The sequence below is a fragment of the Erinaceus europaeus genome, unplaced genomic scaffold, assembly GCF_950295315.1.
Source record: "Erinaceus europaeus unplaced genomic scaffold, mEriEur2.1 scaffold_225, whole genome shotgun sequence".
Taxonomy (NCBI): domain Eukaryota; kingdom Metazoa; phylum Chordata; class Mammalia; order Eulipotyphla; family Erinaceidae; genus Erinaceus; species Erinaceus europaeus.
The window spans coordinates 200,409-226,823 of record NW_026647713.1 but is presented as its reverse complement, the minus strand read 5'-3'; the positions used below and the strand labels follow the sequence as shown (position 1 = coordinate 226,823).

Here is a 26,415-nt window from a genome sequence, read left to right as displayed (position 1 = left end):
AGATTGCACTGTCACTTTTCAAAGGGATGGAAAATATAGAATGCAACAATCCCCAAACTGATTCGGATGTGAACGCCCCCACTTTTTTCATAATGGTGCATGATATGAGAACAGTGTTCAACTAAATGTGCTTTTGAAATCACTCACCATGTTAACTATTTCACTATAAGAAATAACCACAGATTTTGCTTAAAGAAACACACATCTACTATCTCAGTTTCAAAGGGTCAGAAGTCTAGGCTCACATTGCTTGGTCCTCTGTAAGACTGCAATCAGAGTGTCCAGGACTGAGTTTCATGTAAAGTTTGATTGAGAAACGATTCATTCTATTCAGATTTCTAGCAGAATTCATTTTCTTGTAGTTACTGGGTTACATTGAAGTCCTCATTTTCTCACTGGTTGCTGTCTGGAGGTCACCCTTGGTTCCTTGTCACTTGGACTTCCTTTCAAGTCAGCAAAAGAGCCAAAGTCTCTTGATAGGATGCATTTTACCATCTTATGTAATGAAGTTCCATAAACATTATCATGTTCATCCCTCATCTTTGTTGTAATCACTTGATTAGAAGCAAGTCATAGATCTCACCTGTAATCAGAGGGAGAGATTATACAAAGGCACGAATTTCAAGAGGGAGGGAACATGGGACTGAGCATTGCAAAATTCTAAGTGACTTTGTTCACCACCCACACTAAAATTTTAATTCCAGTTAGGCTTCTGAAAACTTGAGATTGTGTCCGTAGGTTGATAACACCCTTAAGATAATGTCTGAGAAATTTCAATGATGTCAAAGTAATATATCATTTCTTCCAGTTAAAATCTGACTAAGTCATCTAAGATTATTTTCTTAGAATGTTTATTTTCACAAACTTTTTTTTTTCAACCTTGGACTTCAGAGCATCAGGCATGAACATTTTTTCTCTTTGAGTTTATTTTATTAGTGATTTAGTAATGGTTTACAACCATTTCATTTATTCCAACATGAGATTTTGAAATGAGATATAGCAAGAGAGAAAGAAAATAAAATAAAGTATGAGAAAAACAAAGTTGTAAGAAATATTAAAAAGTACTAAAGAGAAAATGACATCATTTAAGAAGACATGGAGAACTGTACATATGTAACACATAAAAGTTATTATATATAATTAATATATAAATAGACTATCAACACATAAAAGAGAGTCTTAAGCTGTTCTTGTCTCCCCATTCTTGCTTGAGCAGCATCTATTCATTTATCCCATCCCTTTTATGCTTTAAAATTGCCTCCTATTTCTATGGCTTGTGTTCCTGGGTCTGTTCTACTGTGTATCACTTTTTTGAAAGTTAAGCAATCCTTGATCCTCTGTGGCACTCTTTCAGTATCTCCTGAAAGGCAGGCCTCATAACGGCAAGCTCCTTTAGTTTTTACACTACTAAAAGGTAGAATGTTTTAAAAGTAAGTCTTTAAAAGCGACTTTGAGATTTGAAAGCACCAGAGAGAAATACACTCTGGGTTGTAAGTCTGACTCTATAACAGACTAGCCTGAATGGTTAGTTGGCAGGATTAAATTATCTTGGTGATTAGGTATGATGAAGCACGTCAGGAATGTATGAATTTTATCATCCAAGTCGGGAAAAATAGTCCTAGACTTGTTGGAAGAGAGAAGAGGAATCAGGAGAATTGTGAGCAGAGATACATTCCCAACTCAGGTCTGAAGGGGAATTGAGAAAACATGGGGAATGTCTAGAATTGGGTCTTATGAGAGTGACACTTGGTAAGGAAGGCATGGATGAACTGTGATATTTATTTGAAACCTTTGGTTAAAAAATCACTTTGAGACCACACTGGATACAGAAGTTGTACATATGTGTTCCCTCTAGCCTCCCCTTTTCAATTGCACAGATACTCAATGTACAGAGTCTTTCATCCTTTAGTACCCATTCATTGGGGAAACTGACGATCCTTCCTAGCCGACTGAATCCACATGGATCCCAGTCACTTTCAAAGCCAGCAACAAGCAGCTCCTGACAGCTTTCAACCTGACCTGTTGACTGGCTACGCAAGAAGGGCAAACGCTAGAAGAAGAAGATAAAAAGTAGCTGTCTAGCACATAACTCTCTTCTGACCCTACAGAGCCACTTTACCTTTTTCCCTCCCAAACGTGTACCTCTAGCCAACTTTGTCAAAGGACAAATGTGATTTGTGGATCATGATGTACTAAACCAAAAGGAAAAAATACTTTCAACAGATAGTAACTATAAAACAAGAGGTTTTTTTGTTTGTTTGTTTTTGGTTGGAGATGTTTTCTTTTTTAAGGGAAGTTCAAGTTTCCTTTATGTTTTAGAATATGTCATGAACAAGAGCTGAGACGTACCCTTAACATTTTGTCTGTCCAGTGATCTGCAGAGAAATGGAGGCCTTTACAAGCCAAAGAAATATAGCTTTGTTGCATGTGCTTAGAATATTTAAAGAATCATCCAACTTTTGTGTTCTCAGAGTTTTAGAAATAATGCTCTTTATTTTGTCTTTTTAAAAATTAATTGGCATACTTAGTTTAGTGTACACATCACAGTGCACAAGGACCATGGTTCAAGCCCTTGGTCCACACCTGCAGGGATGAAGCTTCAAAAACAGTGAAGAAGTACTACAGGTCTCTCTCTCTCTCTCTCTTTTTCTCCCTTTGTATCTCCCCCTTTCTTCTCAATTCTCTCAATTTCTCTTTCTATCCATTTTTTTAAAAAATATTTTTACGCACGTGGCGCAAAGCGCAGGGACCGGCGTAAGGATCCCGGTTCGAGCCCCCGGCTCCCCACCTGCAGGGGAGTCGCTTCACAGGCGGTGAAGCAGGTCTGCAGGTGTCTATCTTTCTCTCCCCTCTCTCTGTCTTCCCCTCCTCCCTCCATTTCTCTCTGTCCTATCCAACAACAAAAGCAACGTCAACAATGGCAATAATAACCGCAACGAGGCTGCAACAACTAGGGCAACAAAAAGGGGGAAAAATGGCCTCCAGGAGCGGTGGATTCATGGTGCAGGCACCAAGCCCAGCAATAAACCTGGAGAGAAAAAAAAAAAAATTTTCAAAATTAAGTCAATAAACAAATCGTTTTTTAAAAAAGTTAATTGTGTGGCACAGTGGTAACCTTAGGAAGGTCTCAGGAAGTTGATTGTCCCCCCAGAAAGCAAATATTAAATTAATTATTTCAATGAATTTCATCACAGTATAGCTGTTATCTGTGGTAAAGAAAAAAACATCACTATCTGAAGGTTGGTGATTGTACAAGAACAGGAGGAAACAACACTACATTGCCAGTGTATCCAATATTTGCAATTGCTTCACATCCACACTGCAGATTTAAAGGGCCCACACAGAACCACTCAGGAAGCATGTGGATTGAAGAAAGAAGCTCAGAACTTCTGTTTAGAACTGTAGAAATCACATTCTCATGAGTGAACCCTAGGGGGAAACCCACTGGAAGTGGGGAACTGAGCATTGTACCTTTGCAGCAGCAGAAATATAGCTGTAGGTATCTCCCTTTTTCTTTTCTTTCTTTCTTTTTCTCTTTTTTCCTTTCTTTCTTTCTTTCTTCTTTAAAATTTATTTATTTATTCCCTTTTGTTGCCAATGTTGTTTTATTGTTGTAGTTATTATTGTTCTTTTTATTGATGTCATTGTTTTTGGATAAGACAGAGAGAAATGAAGAGAGAAGGGAAAGACAGAGGGAGGGAGAGAAAGATAGACACTTGCAGACCTGCTTCAGTGCTTGTGAGATAATCCCCTGCAGGTAGAGAGCTGGGGGCTCGAACCAGGATCCTTACACTGGTCCTTGCGCTTTGCACCACCTTCATTTAACCCACCACACTACCGCCCAACTCCCCTTTCTTTCTTCCTTTCCTTCTTTCTTCCTTCCTTTCTTTCTTTCTCCCTCCCTCCCTCCCTTCTTTCTTTCTTTCTTTTTCTTTCCTTCCTTCCTCTTTTTTTTTTTTTTTTTTTTTTTACCAAAACACTGCTCAGCTCTGGCTTATAGTGGTGCAGGGGATTGAACCTGGGACTCTGGAGCTTCAAGCAGAAGAGTTTCTTTATATGACCATTATGCTATCTCCCTTGCCCTCCTTTTCTTTCTTTCTCTCTTTCTTTCTTCCTCTCTTCCTTTCTTTTTATTGCAGATGTATCTCTGTCTCTTCCTCTCTCAATTTCTTTGTTCCCATTTAAAAATAAAGTAAGTCCTCATGAGAACATGAACATGTAGAATAATCATAATGATCACACCTGACTTAAGGGAATATAAAATATTATAAAATTATAACCATTTGAAATGCCTTGGTAACATCTGAGAAACTTAAAAATACACTTACCGCATTACCCACCCCTAGCTATTTACCCAAGAAAAAATGAAAGTGATAACCTCAGAAAAATGTGTATATAAATGTGTATAGTAACTTTATTTACCATTGCCAAAACTCAGAAATCACTCAGATGTCTCTGAACTGGTGAATGAATGAACAAAATAAATATACATAAAATATAAATGAATTGTTTTAAGTGAAAGAAATCCTACTTAAAAGCTACACACATTATGACTCAATTTCTATAACTTGCTGACTTATAGACAAAACTGTAAAGACTAAAAACAGATTAGTGGTTTCCAGAGGCTGGGGGTGGAGAAACGGGGGACTGAAAAGAGAATTAGCTTTTGTCTACCAAGAGCTTGAAGGAATGTTGGCATGTGATAGAACTGTTTTCTATCTTAGTTGTGGTAATTCTAAGAGTTAGTTTGTTACAATACACAAAACTGCCCATTATGTGAATTTTTCTAAAAAGACATGTGGTGCTGAGGATAAAACTGGGAACCTAAGTTCTATCAGCTGGGCTATTTCCACTACATTATCTTCAGGACCACATATCAACTGGGCTATTTCAATAACCACAGAACTTGATTTTAGAGGTATCTGGAAAAGATGTAGATGTGAAGGAAACACCTCAAGAGACCTTGTGCCTGATGAAGATAGACTTGGTGTGGAGGGGGATGGCCAGTAACAAATCAAACCCTGTTAAGCACACATATTACCAAGTGCAAGGACCTGGGTTCAAGTCCTGGCTCCCCACCTGCAGGGGCTCTGTTTCACAAGCAGTGGAGCAGATCTGCAGGTGTCTATTTTTCTATCTCCTTGCCCTCTCTGAATTTCTCTCTGTCCTATTCAGCATTTGCCAGGCTAGCATGGGGGTGCCTCTTCCACGGCGTGTACTCTCTGGGTTGGAGAGAACGTGACTGGAGCCAGCCTGGGCTGCTATTCACTTAGCGACGTGAGGGAGATGACTGATGAACAGAGCTCGTGGTGGTGAGGCAATTCGATTCTTTATTGACCAGAGAACCAAGGCTTTTAAGTGTCGGACCTGAAGTGGCAAGTTAGAAATGGAAATGGTTAGGAAAGGGAAAAAGGCAAAAGGGGTTGGGAAAGGTAGGAACTTCCTTAGCAACTGTTGCGAGGGTTTTAACTGGTAGGATAAATAATATAAATAATACCCTGTAGGCAGGGAGGATCTTGAGGGTTAGAAAGAAGATAGATCAAAGGAATGGAATGGGTGGGGATCTTTCAGGCAAAACAGTGATTATGCAGACAAAAAGAGAGCAGGCCATAGTATCAGGAATGCAGAGTGCTTTGTGAGACAGGGAGTCTGATAAGACGAGGCAAACCTTGGGGGGGGGAGGTTGTCCCTCCTTGCTCGACCTCTCAGTAGAGAGACTGACAGGATGGATGTCCCCTCAAGTCAAACCCTGCCAAGCTCAACTACGTCCTCACAATTTCCCGACAAACATTGCCTTGGAAGTCCATAGCAATTGGGCAAAAGAAAGGAATCAAAGGGATACAGGTTGGAAGAGAAGTTAAACTGTTCCTATTTGTAGATGACATGATTGTGTGTGTGTGTGTGTGTGTGTATGCCTAAGGAGTCCAGTAGAAAACTCCTGGATATTATTGAACAATATAGTAAAATGGCAGGCTACAAAATCAATATGTAAAAATTAAAGGCATTCCTCTAAGCAAACACTAAATTAGAAAAAGAAAAGATACAGAAATCAGTCACCTTCACCATAGGATCAAAAACAATAAGATATTTGGGAACAAAATTTTTAATAAAAAGGAAGTGAAAGACTTACACACTAAAAACTATGAATCACTCTTCAAGGAAACAGAAGGAGATACAGAGAAATGGAAAGACATCCATGCTCACAGATTGGGGAGCACAACATTGTCAAAATGACCATCCTGCCAATAGCCATATAAAGACTTAATGTTGTCTCTATCAAGGTACCAACAAAAATTTATCTGGAACCCAAAAAAATCCCCAGAATTGCCAAAACAATCTTGAGAAAAAGGAACAAGATCAGAGGCATTATTTCACCAATGAAGAGATTCAGATGGCCAACAAATATATGAGAAACTGCTCAGTCACTAATCATCAAAGAAATGCAAATAAAGACAACAATGAGCTACTACTTTACACCTGTGAGAATGTCATTCATAAGAAAGGATAAAATTGACAAATGTTGAAGAGGATGGGACACTTTTGCACTGCTGATGGGATTGCAAAATAGTCCAACTATTGTGGAAAGCAATTTGAAGACTTATCAGGACAAAAGAAATGGACCTCTCTTATGACCCCTCAATTCCTCTCCTGGGAATTTATCCAAAGGAAACAGAAACGACTATCAGAAGTGATCTATGTATACCTATGTTCATAGCAGCACAGTTTGTATGCACCAGAACATGGAAGCAGCCCAGATGTCCAACAACAGATGAGTAGCTAAAAAAAACTTGTGGTGTATATACCTGGTGGAATACTGCTCAGCTGTTAAAAATGATGAATTAATTTCATTTGCATCCTCTTGGATGAAAGTTGAGGACATAAGGTTGAGTGGGATAAGCCAAAAAGAAGACAGATACCAAATGGTCTCACTTATTAGCGGAACTTTATAAAGTAGTTGAGGAGGGAGAGCACAAAGTGAAACATGGACTGGACATGGTATATTGCATCAAAACAAAGGTCTCTGGGCAGGGAGGATAAGAGAGGAGAGTGAGAAAATTTGGGGGGCCTGCTTCATAATGAAATTGTATGGATATGTCAATGAATCCACTGTAAAGCCTTAATCCCTTCAATAAAAAAATAAAGAGTCTGCGGACAGATAATTGGATAAAGAAGATGTGGAATACATACACAGTGGAATAGTATTGAGGTACAAAAAGGAAATACTGCCGGCTTCACAAACATTGATGGATCTAGGGGATATTATACTTTGTGAAATAAGAATGATGGAGAAAAGCAAACATGGTAAGTTTTATTCATATGTAATATCTAAAAGCAGAACTAAATAAAACAAAATGAAACTTTTGACTATTAAAAAAATAGGAAAATTCACTACAGAAGGGATCCAAAAGGCTAACAAACACAGGAGAAATTGTTCCAGTCACTGATTATCAGAGAAATGCAAATAAAGACAACATTGAGATATCACCTCACCCCTGTCAGAATGGCAGATATCAAAAAAGACAGCAGCAACAAATGCTGGAGAGGCTGTGGGGACAAAGGAACCCTTCTGCACTGCTGGTGCAACCTCTGTGGAGAGCAGTCTGGAGAACTCTCACAAGGCTAGACATTGACCATCCATATGACCCAGTAATTCCTCTCCTAGGGATATACCCCAAGGACTCCATAACACCCAACAAAAAAGAAATGTGTACACCGATGTTTATAGCAGCACAGTTCGTAATAGCTAAAACCTGGAACCAATCCAGGTGCCCAAGAACAGATGAGTGGCTGAGAAAGCTGTGGTATATATACACAATGGAATACTGCACAGCTATTAAGAATAATGAACACACTTTCTCTGACCCATCTTGGATGGAACTGGAAGGAATTACGTTAAGTCAGAGACAAAGAATAATATGGGATAATCCCACTCATAAACAGAAGCTGGGAAAGAATAACAGAAAGGGAAACTAAAATCAGGATTTGACTGAATTTGGAGTAGGGCACCAAAGTAAAAACCCTGGGGTGAGGGTGAGGGTGGATGTTCAGCTTCACGGGGCAGGGGCTGGGGGGTGGGAAGGAATGGGATGGGAGACAGTCTTTTGGTGGTGGGAATGGTGTTTATATACATTCCTATCAATTTGTAGTCATATAAATATCAGATGTCAGGCTCAGGAAAAAAAGAAAAACTAGTATAGTCATGGGCTCTTAGTAATATAACAAAAATGGCACTACGAACTATCTACAAAACGGGACCCCCCCAACTCTTCATCTGAACTATTCCAGCCTTTAGGTTCATAATTAGTCAACAGTTTGTTTGGCTTTATATGTTAACTTTCTTTTCAGCCACCAGGTTCCAGATGCTACCATGATGCCAACTTGACGTCCCTGGGCAGACAACCCCACCAATGTGTCCTGCAGCCCAGCTTCCTCAGAACCCTTTCCCACTAGAGAAAGAGAGAGGAAGGCTGGAAGTATGAATCGACCTGGTGATGCCCATGTTCAGCGCAGAAGTAATAGCAGAAGCCAGACCTTCCACCTTCTGCACCCCAGAATGACCTTGGGTCCATACTTCCAGAGGGATGAAGAATAGGAAAGGTATTAGGGGAGGGGATGGGATATGGAGTTCTGATAGTGGAAATGTGTGAAGTTGTGCCCCTCTTATCCTATGTTTTTTGTCAGTGTTTCCTTTTTATTAATAAAAATTAAAAAAAAATAAAGTGAGAAAAAATGGCCAAGGGCATTGTAGTGCCGGTGAGTCCCAGCGATAACCCTGGTGGCAATAATAATAATAAAAAAAGTAGGCTTTATATGGTATGGGGGAAAAGGATACTCACAAACTGAGCATAACTAGGGAGAATAGAGACAAGTAACTTGTTATTGCTTTTTCTATGAAACTTCCCGCTTTCAGAATGGGCGGTGGTGCAACAGGCTAAGTGCACATGGCGCAAAGTGCAAGGACCAGGGTAAGGATCCGGGTTCAAGCCCCAGCTCCCTACCTGCAGGGGAGTCACTTCACAAGCGATAAAGCAGGTCTGCAGGTGTCTTTCTCTCCCCGTCCCTGTCTTCCCCTCCTTTCTCCATTTCTTTCTGTCCTATCCAATGACATCAATAACCATAACAATAAAACAACAAGGGCAACAAAAGGAAATAAATAAATATTAAAAAAAGAAGTCATCAGCAAAACATATTAAAAAAATAAAACAAAACAATAGGAAAAAATAAAAACAGTTATTTTCTTTTGACTCTCACTAAAAATATGGCCTGAGAGAAATGGGGCGGAATAAATTGTAGTCCAAAATTGTGTTACCATATAAGATATTGACTTTATCACATTATTAAAAAAATAAAACATATATCTGTTATAGAAAAGCATGTGTAAATTGCACAAATCGAAACATAAATGAGTAGTTTAAAGGAGAAAAATATGTTAGAATGCATTACAGTCTAGGATCTGCTTTAAGGTAATTTATTGACAGTAGTAGTAAGCCAGGCATGGCAAAAATTTTAATTGTCTCGGTTACAAGTACAAGAAGATTCATTGTCCTCTCCATTTCTGTATCTGCCTGAAGTTTTTGCTGATAATAAATGGTAGAGAATCATAAAAACAGATTAAAAAAAAAAAACCTTCAAATGTGTGCACAAATTAAGGAACTGGCTTAGATAATTTGATTACTAAATCAGAATTCATTTGTAATGTCTTAAGATAATAATGATATTTTGCAAATAATAGCTTTAATCCTTTCAAGTTCCTTCATTTAATTTCAATGCAGAGCATAGAATGATAATTCCCTGCAGTGACTATAATGTCTGACTATTAGGTACAATATAATAAGCGGTCCTTGTCATTGTCCTGAAATCTGAATATCCTGAGAGAGTTCATCTGTCTTTAAAAATAATAGTCATCATCTTTCACCAGAATTTTACCCAATAAAAATGAGAATGGTTGAAATTCACAAACATCATGGAAAGCCATCTGCTCCTTATGTATTAGTAAGAAAGATTCCGACTTATATATAAAACATATGATTCAATTGCTTATTGTTTTCTGAAAGCCAAATCTGTTGGTTGTGACATGAAACAGTTATGAAAATAGTGATTTCTTTGCTAAACTGAGAGAGTATAAAGGTTGGGTATATCTTATTTCCTAGTGTGAAATGTTTAATATGCTATAGGTGTAAATGAAAGACATAAACTAAAAGATGAAAGGGATCCTTTCAAACAGCAATAGGATAGTGGCTGTGTTATTATGAGCCTAATGACATCAAGTATACACAAAGATACATAGGTGTCATGCTGGGAAACCAATGATGTAGCTCTCATCCTGACTGCAGGCAAAGGATATCTCGTTAAAGCTATAAATTTCATGAGTCTATTCCCAAATTTAAAACCCTTAACGAAAATGGCTTTCTTAGTTCAGCAGTTTTAAAGGCCATTCTTAGTTGGCTTTGCAACTTGGAAATTAATAATTTTACTAAAACATCAAAATTACATTATTGTTACCTATGTCTTCATACTCCTGTTGTTACCTAAAACATCAAAATTACATTATTGTTACCTATGTCTTCATACACCTTCTTTTCTAAATAAAAAAATCATAGACTCCACCATGGGAAGACACTTACTATTTTCTATGATTGCTCAAGATAGTTTGGGATGAAATTTGTTCATTTGTGGCTATGTAAAAATTGTTTTCTTAAGGTAATGTGAAATGGAGTGTGTTTCTAATCAACCTTTACTATTCAGAGTGAATATTATTTAGCCTACTACCAGAAGGAGTAAGTTGCTGTAGTCCCATGTGGTATTGGTACTCAACCAACAGAAATATGTGCAAGCCTCAGGGACCTAAGCCTTTGGCAAAACTGTCAGAAAAATTCACTGAAGCTATTTTAACTTTTTTTTTCCAATGGAATATGAAATATATTTTACATAGTCACCTAAGAGATGCATTTGTAGGGAACATTCTCTTGTTTTGTTCATTATGTTTTTAAGATGTACACATATGTATTCAATTTAAAGAGCAACAGTGTTTTGCATCTAGAAAAAAAGAATACAGTGTGGGAGTCGGGCTGTAGCGCAGCGGGTTAAGCGCAGGTGGCGCAAAGCACAAGGACCGGCATAAGGATACCGGTTCGAACCCCGGCTCCCCACCTGCAGCGGAGTCGCTTCACAGGCGGTGAAGCAGGTCTGCAGGTGTCTATCTCTCCTCCTCTCTCCATTTCTCTCTGTCCTATCCAACAACGACAACAACAATAATAACTACAACAATAAAACAACAAGGGCAACAAAAGGGAATAAATAAAATAAATATTTAAAAAAATACAGTGTATATAGAAGATATACAGATGGGGGCTGGGTGGTAGCACAGCGAGTTAAGTGAACAGCAAAGCGCAGGGACAGGCTTAAGTATCCTGGTTCAAGCCACCGCTCCCCACCTGCGGGGACAAGGTGGGGGTAAGGGGTCACTTCACAAGTGGTGAAGCAGGTCTGCAGATGTCTCTTTCTCTCCCACCTCTGCCTTCCCCTCCTCTCTTGATCTCTCTATGTCTTATCCAACAATAACAAAATAGAAAAAAATGGCCTCCAGGAGCAGTAGATTTGTAACACAGGCACTGGACCCCAGCGAGAAACCTGGAGGCAGGAAAACAAACAAACAAACAACAAAAAAAACCCTATATATATACATATATATAGATAGATACAGTGAAAGGATGCAACTGTTTAAAGCTTCAAGAAAGCCATTAGCAAGTGTTTAATAGATAAAATGAATCTGCATACACAAGGAAACAAGAACAATTTTTTTTTCCAAAAAATATTAGAGAAATAAAACTACCAAGGCTTACCTCATTTTTATCTGGATGAGCATTAAGTTACAAATTTAAAACTACTATACCCCAAGAATAGCATTTCATATTTGACATGTATGGCTATAAAACTCAAAGTTCACCAACACTTGAACTTTTCGTAGATATTTAAACAGTTATGAAACAGTTCATAGATATTTAATTTGGATCACCAGAGTGATCTCGCTTTCTCCTTCATTCAAAGCTCTGGTTATCTCAAGGTAAATGAACAGTCTATCCAGAAATTTCTAAATTGTAATTGTAAATTTCAACAGCAAAGACCATTAAAAATAACAACCAAATGGAATGTGGAACCATTCAAAACTTGGGTGGGGGAGATACCATAATGTTTATGCAAAGAGACTTCTCTGCCTGAGGCTAAGAATAGGTTCAATCCCAAACGCCAACAGTGTTCTGAACAATGCTCTGGTAAAAACCAAATAAGCAAGCAAACAAAAACCCAGTAAAGTGTAACTATGTTGGGGCGAGTCTCCAGTGGAAGATTGTAGCAGATTTAGGGACTAAAAAAAGGGAAAAGTTGAAGCACTAAGGTGAGACTGAGAACCTAAATCCATGTGATGGAACAGGATGCAGGTTTGGTGGAGAGTGAGATGTATTCCTATCTCTTTTTTGGGAAATATGAAAATGGACCTCTGTAACAACAGTTCTGTAAATAAAGATTTCTTTAATAAAATAATACTGATGTTAAAAAAAAAAAAACTAAGCAAGCAACCAAAGACCTCAGAAGGATATTAAGTGCTTTCAAATAATTCATTGTTTTAAATTTGGGGGTGTTTTTTTCCTGCTTTTTTCAAGGGAGGATATAAACAGAGTCTCCTATACTGCAAAGTAAACAGCTGAGTTTTCCACATATGTGGGACCTGTTGGGTCCACCACAACTGGAGCAATGAGTAAGCTTCATCTTGGAAAAACCATTTTTGTGATTATTAGTAATCATGATAGCTTTCCTGCTAGATAAATTTCATCACACTATTTTTTGAATATTGAATAGTTTGGTTATGTCTGTATCTTATTTAACTTTGTAAAATTTACATTTATCTCTTTTAAAATATCATTATTAGATAATGTTGAATTCTAACTTTTACACACTGTTGTTACAGATTCTATCACATAGTATTTCCAAATTTCCTGAAAGATCAAGGTTTAAACATCCACTTTGTGATAACAGGTTTCTGAAAATATTATTACTTAACATGAAAAAAATTGCCTCTGGTTTTCAGCTCTATTATGAATTTTATAAGTAAAATTGCTAGAAACACCTAAGTGCAAATATCTGAACGGAGCACCAGTTCATTTGTAAATTCTATTGTGAAGTTACTGGATCATACTTAAAGGCATGTTTAACATCAAATGAATCTTCCAAACTCTTTTCCAAAGTGATGATACTAGAAGTATTAGATATTAGAAGTAATCAGGTGGACAAAATAATTCCTATAGCTATCTGCTTTTTCAATAGATTTATAGAACAAACTCATTGACAGTACATATTTACTTCCTGAAGTTTGGCTATCTCTGTTGAATTACCCCCCCCCCCCATTTTTTTTTCCCCTCCAGGGTTATTGCTGGGGCTGGGTGCATGCACTGCTCCTGGAGCCATTTTTTCCCATTTTGTTGTCCTTATTGTTATTTTTGCCACTGATGTTGTTATTGTTGGATAGGACAGAGAGAAATCCAGAGAAGAGGAGAGACAAAGAGGGGGAGAGAAAGACAGATACCTGAAGACCTGTTTCACCACTTGTGAAGTGAGCCCCTGCAGGTGGGGAGCCAAGGGCTCGAACCAGGATCCTTAGGTGCTTTGTGTGCTTAACCTGTTGCGCAGCTGCCTGACCCCCATAAATACTTTTTTTTTTTTAAGGAATCCACCGATTCCCGGCAATCATTCCTCAGGTCCTACCCCCATTTTTTTTTTCTTTTCCCTATTTTACTAGATAGGACAGAGAGAAATTGAAAGGGGAGGAGATAGAGAGGGAGAGAGACAGAAAGACACCTGCAGACCTGCCTCACCACTTGTGAAGCTTCCCCCAGCAGGTGGGATGGGGCTGTCTCAAACACAGATCCCTGAACACGGTAAATACAGCACTTAACCTAGTACCCTACTTACTGGCTCACAAAACAGTGGCAACTTTACCTCAATCTTTTGTGTGATTATCTTAGTATTATATCTTATTTAACCAAATCCATTCAAATAATATCAAATATTCAAATAATATCATGTCAACATATACTTAGAGTAAAATTATTGAAATATTCTATAATTTTTCATATTAAGTCACCTACATTGGGTACAAATATATTTATTGCATAGTTCAATCTGGACTACTCAGTTTCAAGTTAAGAACCAAAATGTGGCTCATGGCTTCTGCACTGGAAGTCAGTCATAGATATTTTAGTGGTATTTCATTGTAGCTTTAACTTGCACTTTTCTTCTAAGTAAATGTTGATAATGTTTTGATGCACTTACTGACCATTCATACATTTTGTTTTGTATAATATTTCTTCTGTATTTAATAAGTAGTAAATTTGTATGTAAGTCTTGGCATAATTTAAGCCAAAAAATGCTTTACCCTAAAAAAAAAAAAAAAGAAAACCTGCATGAATAATCTAATACTCTGGATGATTCAAAATGTCTTTACGATATGAAGATCCTATAGAGGCCCACAAGAGGGTTTATGATATTGTTATTGATGGAGATGACCAGCAATGGTGGAGAGAGGGATCTAGTGCCCATTATATTTATGTGGGAATCTCAGGATTCCCTGACTAGGACCCAGGATGATAGGTGGCCTGGTAGTGACCAAAAGGGCCATCATTAAAGTGTGCCAGTTTCCTGTCCTTATCCAGCTTTTGTATTCCTTACTTTATCTGACAGGGCTAGACTTAAGTGATTGAAGGAAGTGAAATAAGAAGTAGGTATCTGTCCCACTTTCCAAATGTATGCTTAGTCAACTTACTCTGCCACTTGAGACTGGACCTGAAATGAGTGCGGCTTAGAATGTTTCTAGCTATGACTATGGTATGAGAACTCAGATTGACAGGAATGCAGAGGTTACACAGGCTCCTGTGCTAACTATGACTAGATAACGGGTCTTAGGTCAGATCAATGGGATTTACAGTTTATGGTATTTACATACTTTTCCTATATTTGGGAGTTACTCTCTGCCCTGAACCAGCTTTCTAGTCCTGTTCCCAACTCTATCTTCCCAGGCAATATTTTCAGCCTACCTGCATATTATCTGTAGGGCTCAGACAAAATTTAGTAAAGCCATGGGCCCCTTAGAATATAACTAAAATAGGAGTAGTCGGGCGGTAGTGCAGCGAGTTAAGCATAACTAATTAAGCCCCGTGAGTTAAGCACAGGTGGCACAAAGCGCAAGAACCAGAGTAAGGACCCCAGTTCGAGCTCCCGGCTCCCCACCTGTAGGGGAGTTGCTTCACAAGCGGTGAAGCAGGTCTGCGGGTGTCTCTTTCCCTCTCTATCCCCCTCCCTTCTCAAATTCTGTCTCTATCCAGAATAAATAAAATAAAAAAATAATAAAATAAATTAAAAGGGTATACCTAAAATAGACTTCCTAGCTTCTTCCAACATGAAGACTCCAAATTTCACCAGCTATATTCTTACTTTTAGGTTCCTGATTATTAAACCATTTGTTCTGCTTTGTATCTTAATGCTTTCCAGCCACCAAGTTGCAGATACTACCATGATGCCAACCTGCCAACCTGGGCAGATGACCTTTATTTGTGCTGCTGTTCCTTAGAAGCTGAACAGAAAAAAAATCTGAAAACAGAGTCGGGCGGTTGCGCAGTCAGTTTGGCACATGTGGCGCAAAGCGCAAGGACTGGGTAAGGATCACGGTTCAAGCCCCTGGCTCCCCACCTGCAGGGGAGTCACTTCATAGGTGGTGAAGCAGGTCTGCAGGTGTCTTCCTCTCCTCCTCTGTTTTCCCCTCCTCTCTCCATTTCTCTCTGTCCTATCTAAAAATGATGACATCATCAACAACAATAAAAATCAAGGGCAACAAAAGGGCAAATAAATAAAAATCTGAAAACAATTTTGTATAAAATAATGGTCAATAGTGACAAATTTTTCAATAGTGACAAACAGTGATTTTAAAAGTTGTTTTAGGACTAGTGCTTTATAAGAAGAGATCAGAGAACTCACTTGCAGTTTTCCCTGCATGCATGAACAGTGGAACACTCACATGAGGCTGAAGCAAAGAGACCATCTGCAAGCTAGAAAATGTTCATACCAGAAACCAAAATGAATTTTTATAAATAGTGAAGCAGGGCTGCAGGTGTCTCTCTTCTCTTTCCCTGTCTCCCTTTCCCCCTCTCAATTTGTTTCTACCCAGTAGAAAATAAAAATATTTTTTAAAAGTTCTCAAAAAGTTAAAGAGCAGCAATAAGTTACTACAGTTTTATTCCCCCCCTTTTTAATGGGGGTTTTCAACAGTCTATAGTAAATAGTTGATACATGTGTAAAATTTCTGTTTTCTGCAAAACACTCTCACCCCCAGCCTAGGTTTTCCCCACCATCACGAACCAGGACATGACTCCACCCACAAACCCTCATCCTTTACTTTAGTTCATATACCAAACCCAGTCCAAGTTCTACTTTGTGTTTTCCCTTGCTGTTATTTCTCAACTTCTGTCCATGAGATCATACCATATTCATCTTTCTCTTTATGGCTTATACTTGTTTTACCATATCCCAGTGTGAAAAAGACAAATCAGGGTTTTTATGTTATGTAGTAAATGAGATGGTAATAATAATTAAGTTGCTTTTATTTTTTTTCACTTAAAAGTCTTCAAATGAGTGCTTAAGAGTTGGAGGACTATAAAAAAAAAAAAACTAACTAAAAACCTAACAAGTGAACGAGTGCCAACAAGTTGTGTAAGTGGGTTAAAAGGGTTAAGGTGGTGTAGTAGATAAAGCACTGGATTCAACCATGAGGTCCCAAGATCAATCTTCGGCAGCACAAGTACCAGAGTGATGTCTGGTTCTTTCTCTATCTTCCTCATGGATAAAAAAAATAAATTCTTTAAAAAATTAGTGTTATGGCATTAATAGATTTTATGCAATGATTGTGATACTATGTTATACTGCTTTAAAGCCTTTCTCTGCAATTATAAACTACATTACCTTGGTAAACTAATTGTCCCTATGTTTCAGACTAATCATGGATAAAATAGCAAATTAATAGTAAATATTTACATCCTAATAGGGATAATTATCAGCATAGTGTACACTACATTTAGCACAATCCCTGCAACATAATGAATGCTAGGTATGATATGAATCATGTACTACTGCTTCTTTTCAAAAGTGACCCTAGTAGCTTAATTCCAATTTACGTGAAAATGGGAATTTGAAACATACTAACGTCTATTTCAATGGGAGAGTGTCTGCTTTATGATGCATGGAACTCAGATGTGAAGTCCCAATATAACTTTTGAGAGTACTAAAACACGGGGGGGGGGGGGAGGGGGGAGCTTTGATGCTATGGTGTCTTTTCTTCTCTGTTGGTTTGAAACAGTTCACCTAGAATGGTTGAAGCTCCAGTGATGACAAAAAATAAACAACAACAAAAAGCTAATAAACAAAAACAGGGAGAAAAAATTAAATTTTTGTTTGCTCACTGCAGACTGACTTACCTTCTCATACTTTTCTTTGACTCAAAATCTTTGACATTCCCTCCCCCAGATTCACCCAGGGAGTATATTCTGGCTTTCCAGATGTTCATATTTACATTATTAGATAAGGCTATATACCTATGAGTTATTTGTTTATTTGCAGTTTTTCCCCTTTTAGTATCACAACTGCCAGCATATAATGTCATACTTATAATGATATTGTCAGATGCAAGTGATAAAACCACTCTAGGGAAAGCAGATTCCATATTCATAGGGAAGAAGTTGTAAGAAGGCATTCTCTTATAAGCCTTGTAAAACTTTGTCTTTCATTTCTAGAATCTCTGCCTGGAAATCAAACAAAGACACCTACTGACACTAGGTTTTGTAATCTGCAAGTGGACTCAGAGCTCCTATTGAAGTTAGCAAATAAAAGTTTTGGAATTAGAACCATACAAAGTAAGATGGCTGGTTCCCAAGAGTTCTGACAAATACAGAGGCCAATGGAATTTTAACAAATTTCTAGCCAATGTTCATAGCAACACTATTCACATTAGCTAAAATTCAATGATGGATAAGAATCTTTTGAAATGTATATTCATTAGAATACTATGCTGCCACTAGCAAAGATGACAATTATGCCTTTGGCACAAAATTGAGGGAACCTGAGGTCATTATACTAAACAAGGTAATTAAGGAAGTAAAAGACAACTACTGGATGGTTTCACTCATATGTAAAGTATAAATGACTGAATAAATGAATTTTAAAAACAATAATAACCAAACTGACTCTGTACTCTTATGAAAACTATAGTGATTATTGAGCACAGGGCAAGTGGGGAATAGGTAGAGGGGTCACTGTTGTAGTTGTACTTGAGCTCTGATGGTAGGTAGTTGAATCTTCTGTATACATATAGAGGTGTGAAACCATACTCCTAAAATTTTATAATAATGTAAAACAATGTTAAGTCAATAAATATGTATAAATACGTAAAAAAGAAAGTCCTCTGAGAAACATATGGAACCTGTTCTTGAAATACCTAGGAAAAATATGTAGGGGCCTGTATATAGTATGTTCTAAATAGGTACTTTATTAGTTTAAAATTATGGTATTATTTCTGCCAGAGATAATGATAAGTTATCTTTTCCTTTTTAGTCTTTACCTGCATTCCTAGAGACTGCTATTCAATATGTACAAATATACTGTGATCAATTTTGACCTAATGTTAATTTTTCTTTATATTAACATTAGAAATTCTGTCAGGGTACTTGAAAGAAGTCAACAAAGACTAGTGAGGGGAAAAGAGACTTTCAGAGTTTTTTTTGGCTGTCAAGATATATTAACAGTAAGGTTAAAAAAATAGAAAATCTGTCTTTATTCTCAAATTTTAGCTATGAACTTTTCTCCTTTAAAATAGTTTAAAGACCTACTTTTAAAGTAAATATTTAATTACTCTAAAGATGTACAAATTCCAAATGCAAGTTCCTATTTCATTTTCAATGACTTTATTGAGAACGTTGTGCAAATTAGATTTTACAACTTAACATTTTACAATAAAAATTTTATCTGCTACTACATAAGTTGCAAAATTTCCAAAACACTACAGAAAATCCTTTATTTCTTTGGATTTTTCTGTTCCATGCTGAGCTCCTGAGATATAATTTTTCTTTCAGCTTCATTTTCATCTTCCTGTGAAATAAATTTTAGAAAACATTAAAATATAAATTTAAGGGTATTTTTATCAGCTATACCTACTACATTTTAATGGTATTTCTTTGAAGAATTATTAACTATCATGATTTAGTTAGTTCTTGGGAAACATCTACAAACACAAATGGTAACACTATGTAAATTTTAAGTATTTAAAGTGGAGCTATTTTATATTACACGCTGATTAAGCTTGCCAATGTTTTTAAAAAATGGCTTATTTTAACCGTGACCTAATAAAGTGTTCTTTTTAGGGGACGAAGCAGATTATTTTTACTTCTGTTTTTATCAAACAATTAAATTTTACTTCTGAGACACTTCATAGACAAATGCAGAATGCCATTTTTGTCTTATTTAGCCTATCTTCTTGAGAGGTTTGCCAATTTTGCAATTATAAACACCAACATTTGTTATCTGAAAACCAGTCAGCTCTAAGAAAATATCAGGCTATAAAATAACACATTCTTTAATTTCAGTTCTGAGTAGTGGCCTCATAATTCACAGCAGGTTCCTATGAGTAAATGCAGTGCTATCAGAACGTCCGTTTCCATAGGAATGAAGTTGATCTTGTAATCATTATTAAATGGTTACCTCCAGTGTATAAATAATGAGTACGCAGAAAAAAGATTACATCTTATAACTTGTAACCCAAATTTTATATGCTCCTTCAACAAAACCACAGTACAAAGCAATCTTGCTTTCCTGACATTTCTGATTTATCTAGTGGTAGGTTTTATTTTTATTAATTGAACAAAAAAAAAAAAAGACGAAACATTGTCTTCTCCTATACTGAGTTAAAGTATGAATAGCAATTTCTGAAGCATCTCTAGATAGTAAATGTCATCTCCCTCTGTTGTGCAAACCAACTTGAATGAAAGATTAAGCTCTGCTTAAAAAATTGATTTTATTAAGTGAACAGAAACATATATTTTTTAATATCTTCAGCAATGTAATTTTCTAATCACAGTAACCACTGTATGTTATTTAATTTATCCAGTTAGGTACAGTTGCCAAGTGGTAAGGCGTCGGTCTCGTAACTTAGCAAGTTTATCTCTATACTTGAGTCAACATTTTTTCATGAACAAGCAGTTTCCAATTTTCCATAAGAGTTTCTAGAGACTACATTTTAATTACATTGTAATAAAAAGTAAATCTTTGTTTACATTTTCTACTGTTTTCCTTCAGGTGAACAGTGAAGAGAAAAAAAAGTGTTAAATCTGCAGGTAAATAAGTATCTGTTTGTTAATACACACTGAACTTATCTATAGACTAACTCAGGGAAAGCTTTACTATTCTTTTATATTATATTTCTATCACCTAGCATGCATTTTTAGTATAGCTGGAGTCCAATCAATGCTTTCTAAACTATGTGGAACAAACGGGCAGATCTGCCTAGATATGTAATTTGGGAAAGCATAGTATCTTTATTTAGTACTGACACTTCTAGTAATCTTAACTTAGGAGGACAATGCTGAAACAAAAATAAATAAAAATGCTTGATGCCAACATCAGTCAAATAGTCATTATAAATGTCCTTTCCTTTGTAGGAGAATGGATCCCTGATCACACAGAAAATCTAAACTTCTATATTAATATGAATATAGTAGTTTATATATTTAATTATATTATATATGTTAATATGACACACTGGTTTAACAAATGGTTACCAAATTTCTTCTAAAAACAACCTTTAATATTGTTGTAAATCAAAACAAAAATATAAATGCTCAATAATGACCCCAAAGACTATGAATTTCTATACATTTTGCCTATATATTTAATTAACATTAATAAAATAGCCTTTGTTTTTGGTTTTGAAATTTTCTTGGTAATATAATTTACAAGTAGACAACTCTTTAACATTGCCTTTTATTTAGGACAGGTACTAAGCGTTTTCTTTATGATGAGTCATGTTTCAAGACAGCTTATCTTTCTATACCTTTAATTAACTTGCATAAGTAATAAAATTCAACCTCTCCATTTATACAATGACAGCTGAGATATGGAGGAGGATATGGATTTAAAAGTATATTATTATACATCAGAAATGTAGTATAACACCATTGAGATAACAGAAATATATTTATCTTTATAGACAGAAAAATTAAGATTCTATATATTAATATAACAATTTTAGATGTTTTTGCTTTGGGGGGAATTACAAATTTGTATTTTTCAGTGCATATTAATTTATGTAAAAACTTTATATGAGACAAGGGTGATAAAATCATCAAAATAGCTCATGTTGCAAATCAGATTTTATTGGTAAATGATTGCATAATGAATAAAATTATGGAGAATGGAAACTTTTTACAAACGAGTTTCACTTCTGTACATTAAAGGCAGGCAAAATTTGCTTCTGATAAATGACTTGTTTTTGTCATTCTTTGCAAAGATAAGACATCTGTTACCCAGTGAAAGAAGACCCTTGCTACATGGATCATTTTCTTAGTGACAGACCTGACAAGTTTGACATTTGTTTCATGAAGTGTTTTAGAACAGCCAGAAAGAAAATGCACCCTTTGGGGCTACTTGCAAAAGTAGGCAGGCTTATCTTTTAATGTTTAAGCTTGTTAGTTCATACTCCAAAACACAAGGTGATTATAACAGTTTGTGTAACTGCTAGTTATATGTGTTATTTATATATTATTCAATAACTAAATGTGGTTCCTTAACCATCTTGTCCTTTACAAACTGACACTAGTATTATAGTGAGGAAAATGTTAATTTCTAAATAAACACAGACCTTGTAATTGGGGTCTAATGCTCCAGGTGGCAAAAATGGGACATGAGTTATTCTAACAGAGAAGTCAGAAACATGATCATTTTCAATTTAAACAAGTACCACTGACTGAAAATTTTAAGATTTTGTTTAAATTCTATTCAGTCTAGACCATCAATTTGGAACAAAGGTATCCTCCAGCTTATTTCATTCAAGTTTAATTTAGTTTTCATAATTGTTCAAATAATTGATATCAATTAATAAGACCTATCCATTCTGCTTTTTCTTTCTCTTAGTAGTTAGCCAACTCCAAACAGAGGTCAATCATTTTAGTGCTGGAATTTCTATTGCTCAAGTAGCTTAACCTCACATTTGAATCTTTATGTACATGACTCTACACACACACACACACACACACACACGGCTCTAGTACATCATGATTTCACTATTCTTGGGTCACTCTTTTATTCACAGAAAGATTGTATGTGATGCTAGGGCTCAAACCTGAAGCATTATTTGTTCTACGCTGTGAACTATCTGCTACTTAGGTGATTTTTAAAAGGTAGGGTTATTCCACTTCCCCAGGCCCCTACCCCACTAGGAAAAGATAGAAACAGTCTGGGGCATGGCTAGGCCTGTCAGTACCCATGTCCAATGAAGAAACAATTACAGAAGCCAGACCTCCCACCTTCTGCACCCCATAAACATCTTTGGTCTATACTCCCAGAGGGATAAAGAACAGGGAAGCTTCCAATGGAGGGAACACAATACAGAACTCTGGTGTGGGAACTGTATGGGACTGTACCCCTCTTATCTCACAGTCCTGCTATCTTGTTGATCATTATTAACTCACTAAAAAAAAAAAAAAAAAGGTTAAGGTTATACAATGGGTCAGTTTTCTCCATTCTCTATACACCTCCAACCATGAGCAATTATTAGCCTCTCCCTCAAATAGAGAAAAAATGCATTTATAGTGGGGAACCTTTAAGTGATTGATTGGTTAACATCACCAGTCATACATTAACTCTTTAGTATGATGCACTTTAAAGGACCCATCAACTATGGTTTCATTCATAATAATGCATAATCTCACTCTAATCATGAGTAAACACCAGATCAACACTCTACAAAATAACTGAACAGTATTCTTCAAATGTGTCAAGGTCATGAAACAACTGAATAAAAGTCTTCAAAAGTACTAAGGCTAAAAAAGACGCAACATAGTCTGAATATGCACTGAAAAGACTATGTGAGATCCTGGACGATAAAAAGAAACATGGACAGAGTTTGGATATGGAATATGAATACTGAATAGTATTGTCTTGATGTTGATTTCTTGGTTTTGGTCATTTACTATAGTTACAGAAGATGGTAATATGACAAGGAAGCCGAATAAAGAGAAAATAGGAATTACCTGTGCTATTTTTGCAACTTTCCCCCTAGATCTATAATTATTTTAATAGAGAAAATTAAAATAATGGTACATGTAAATTCAAAGTAAAGACTATATACAAAAAATTTGTGGAGAAAATTCAAGGTATCATATCAGCTTTTATGCTGAAATCTATAGATAATAAAAAGTGCTGCGGGAGTCGGGCGGTGGCGCAGTGGGTTAAGCGCATGTGGCGCAAAGCGCAGGGACCGGGGTAAGGATCCTGGTTCGAGTCCCCGGCTCCCCACCTGCAGGGGAGTCGCTTCACGGGCGGTGAAGCAGGTCTGCAGGTGTCTATCTTTCTCTCCCCTCTCTCTCTGTCTTCCCCTCCTCTCTCCATTTCTCTCTGTCCTATCCAACAACAAAGCAATGTCAACAATGGCAATAATAACCGCAACGAGGCTGCAACAACTAGGGCAACAAAAAGGGGGAAAAATGGCCTCCAGGAGTGGTGGATTCATGGTGTAGGCACTGAGCCCAGCAATAACCCTGGAGGAAAATAAATAAATAAATAAAAATAAATAAATAAATAAAAAGTGTTGCTCATCATTCTACTTAAATTTCTTTAGTTAAGTACCTCAAATGCTCATGATGTATTTTTATTTTCTGCTTTCATAGATTTTTTTTCTACTTTGACCATGAATTGCTTTTATAAGCAGAAGACAATATCACCGAATCCCTCCATCATCTAGCTACTTGATTGTTGGAAATAAACTTGAATTAAAGGGATATATGCTTACAAAAAAAATGATGCCAGTCTTTTTTTTTTTTCCTACTAAATTTGCTATTCACAGTAGAGAAAAACACAAGGCAGTTCAATTTTAAAATAAACTGGGAAGGGCTAGCTATAGAACTAAAACTGTATTTTCTTGTGTTTCTTTAGATTCAAAATATTCCTTTTACTAATCAAAGATAGAAGTCATAACTAGATTCAAATTCACAGTTAATGTTTTCTGTATGCTTTAATAGTGATCCTGTTCAAAACATTTATATAGCTTTTTGTGATAAAAATTGTAGTCATTGAAATGAATACAGCCTGGGATGTTCTCAGCTGTGACCATAGACTGCAAGCTCAGACTGACAGGGACTCAGAGGCTCCTGTACTAAATATGAATCAAATGGGTCAGACTGCTGTGGTAAACAGTTAACTCTATTTATAGATTTTCTTCAAGTTAGGGTGCTACTCTGCCCTAATCCAGCTTTCTTGTTCTAGTCTCAACTCTGATACTGTCTTTATACCCCCTGCATGTTAGCTATCAAGCTTAAGCAAAAATTACTAATGGCTTGGGTCCTTAGGAACATACCTAAAACAGACTTCTTAGCTTTAAAAAATTTTTTTTAAACCTCTCTACAATCCTTTTCCTCACCTGCTCTATTCCTATCTTCTGGTTCCTGTTTATTAAACATTTTGTCCTGCTTTACATCCTATTGCCTTTCAGCCATCAAGTTGCAGATGCTACTTACTATGATTGAAACTGAACTCTCTGGGCAGACACCTCACCAATGTGTTCTAGAACCTCACCTCTCCTGAGCTCTACCCAACTAAGGAAAGGAAAACAGGGCTGGGGGTATAGATCGACATGCCATTGTCCATGCTCAGTGAAGAAGCAATTACAGCAGCCATAAGAAATTTTGGTCCTGGGGACCTGTGGTGGCGCACCTGGTTGGGCACACATGTTGCAATGCGTAAGAACCTTCCTTCGAGCCCTTGGTTCCCACCTGCAAGGGGAAAGGTTTAAGAGGGGTGAAACAGTGTGGCAGGTGTTTGTCTGCCTCTCTCCCTTCTCTCTCAATTTCTGACTGTCTATATCCAATAAATAAAAAAAGAGTGTGGTCCGGGAGGTGGCATAGTGGATAAAGCATTGGATTCTCAACCATGAGGTCCTGAGTTCAATCCTCGGCAGCACATGTACCAGAGTAATGTCTGGTTCTTTCTCTCTCTCTCTCTCTCCACTTTGTCATGAATAAATAAACAATATATAAAAAAATAAAAATAAAGATAATTAAACAAAAAAGAATTTTGGTCCATACTTCTAGAAAAGGAGAAATGTTAGGGGAAGACGACTAGAGGGGTCTATAACCCAATTCCATCAAGAACCAGAGAGAGAAGAGGCAAAAAGGAAGGATATTCAGTAGTTAATAGGTATAGGTGTGATTTAGAAAGGAAGAGAAAGGACTATAGAAAAAAAAAAAAGATATATATATAGCAGTTGTGGAAAACAGAAATGTTATGCATGTACAAATGATTGTATTTACTGTTGAATGTAAAATATTAATCCCCCAATAAAGAAAAAAATAAGAGAGAGAGAGATAGTAGTCAACCCATATCTATGACTTTAGGAGAAATACTGCAGTTTACAATGGAGGGAATAGGGACACAGAATTCTGGTTGCAGGAACGGTGTAGAATTGTACCACTGCTTTCTTGTACGTTTTTTAAACCAGTATTAAATTAATGAAGAAATTAGTCATACTTAAGCCATTGGTTATAGAACACGTATAGAAAAGCAACAGATACTATGTCAATAAAAAACTTTCTTTTATTCACTTAAAGCATGTAGTAGATATGACTCTCAATAGTATTTAAGATTGTGCTTTTAATAGAGAAAGTATGCTTGTGCTGCACAATGAGGAAAAATTTATCTTAATAACTGGAAAAATACTGATAATGAAAATATTTCAGGCAAAATGAGCATACTGCATGCTTCAGACTAAAATTAATTAGAGTTTTTCACGTTTTACAATTTTGCCATAATTCTTTAAATGGTGCATTTACTTCATAGTAATAAACATTTGGATCATTAACTAAAGTGTAAAATGTGTGTGATGTGCTACATTTAACAACCTTTGGCTCTTTTTCTGTACTTCTGCCTTCAGTTTTCCAATGCATTGAATAAGCAATTGAAGACCACAATTAAATATCCTGACTCTGCATATTTGAGACTTCCTATTTCATTAATACAAAAGGTAATGAATCTACCATTTTAAAACTGAATTTCAACTTTAGTGGGGCATGATAAATACTGAAATGAAGTTATAAGCAATGCTTAATTAAATTTATT

At 36.5% G+C, this 26,415-nt stretch overlaps 1 protein-coding gene across 6 annotated transcripts in view; it reads right to left on the bottom strand.

Annotated features, from left to right (window-relative positions):
• Positions 1-6: 6 nt before the first annotated feature.
• Positions 7-26,415, bottom strand: part of PHF14 (PHD finger protein 14) — a 167,955-nt gene continuing 141,546 nt past the window's right edge. For 4 of the 6 annotated variants that reach the window (XM_060184286.1, XM_060184284.1, XM_016194956.2 and 1 more), the window contains one exon: positions 18,982-19,182. In XM_060184286.1, coding sequence (XP_060040269.1) covers positions 19,056-19,182 — 127 coding nt within the window. In that variant the 3' untranslated portion in view covers positions 18,982-19,055. Of the gene's footprint in view, positions 584-18,981; positions 19,183-26,415 lie in introns of those variants that run through there. The other 2 variants (XM_060184285.1, XM_060184287.1) reach the window with 1 other exon arrangement.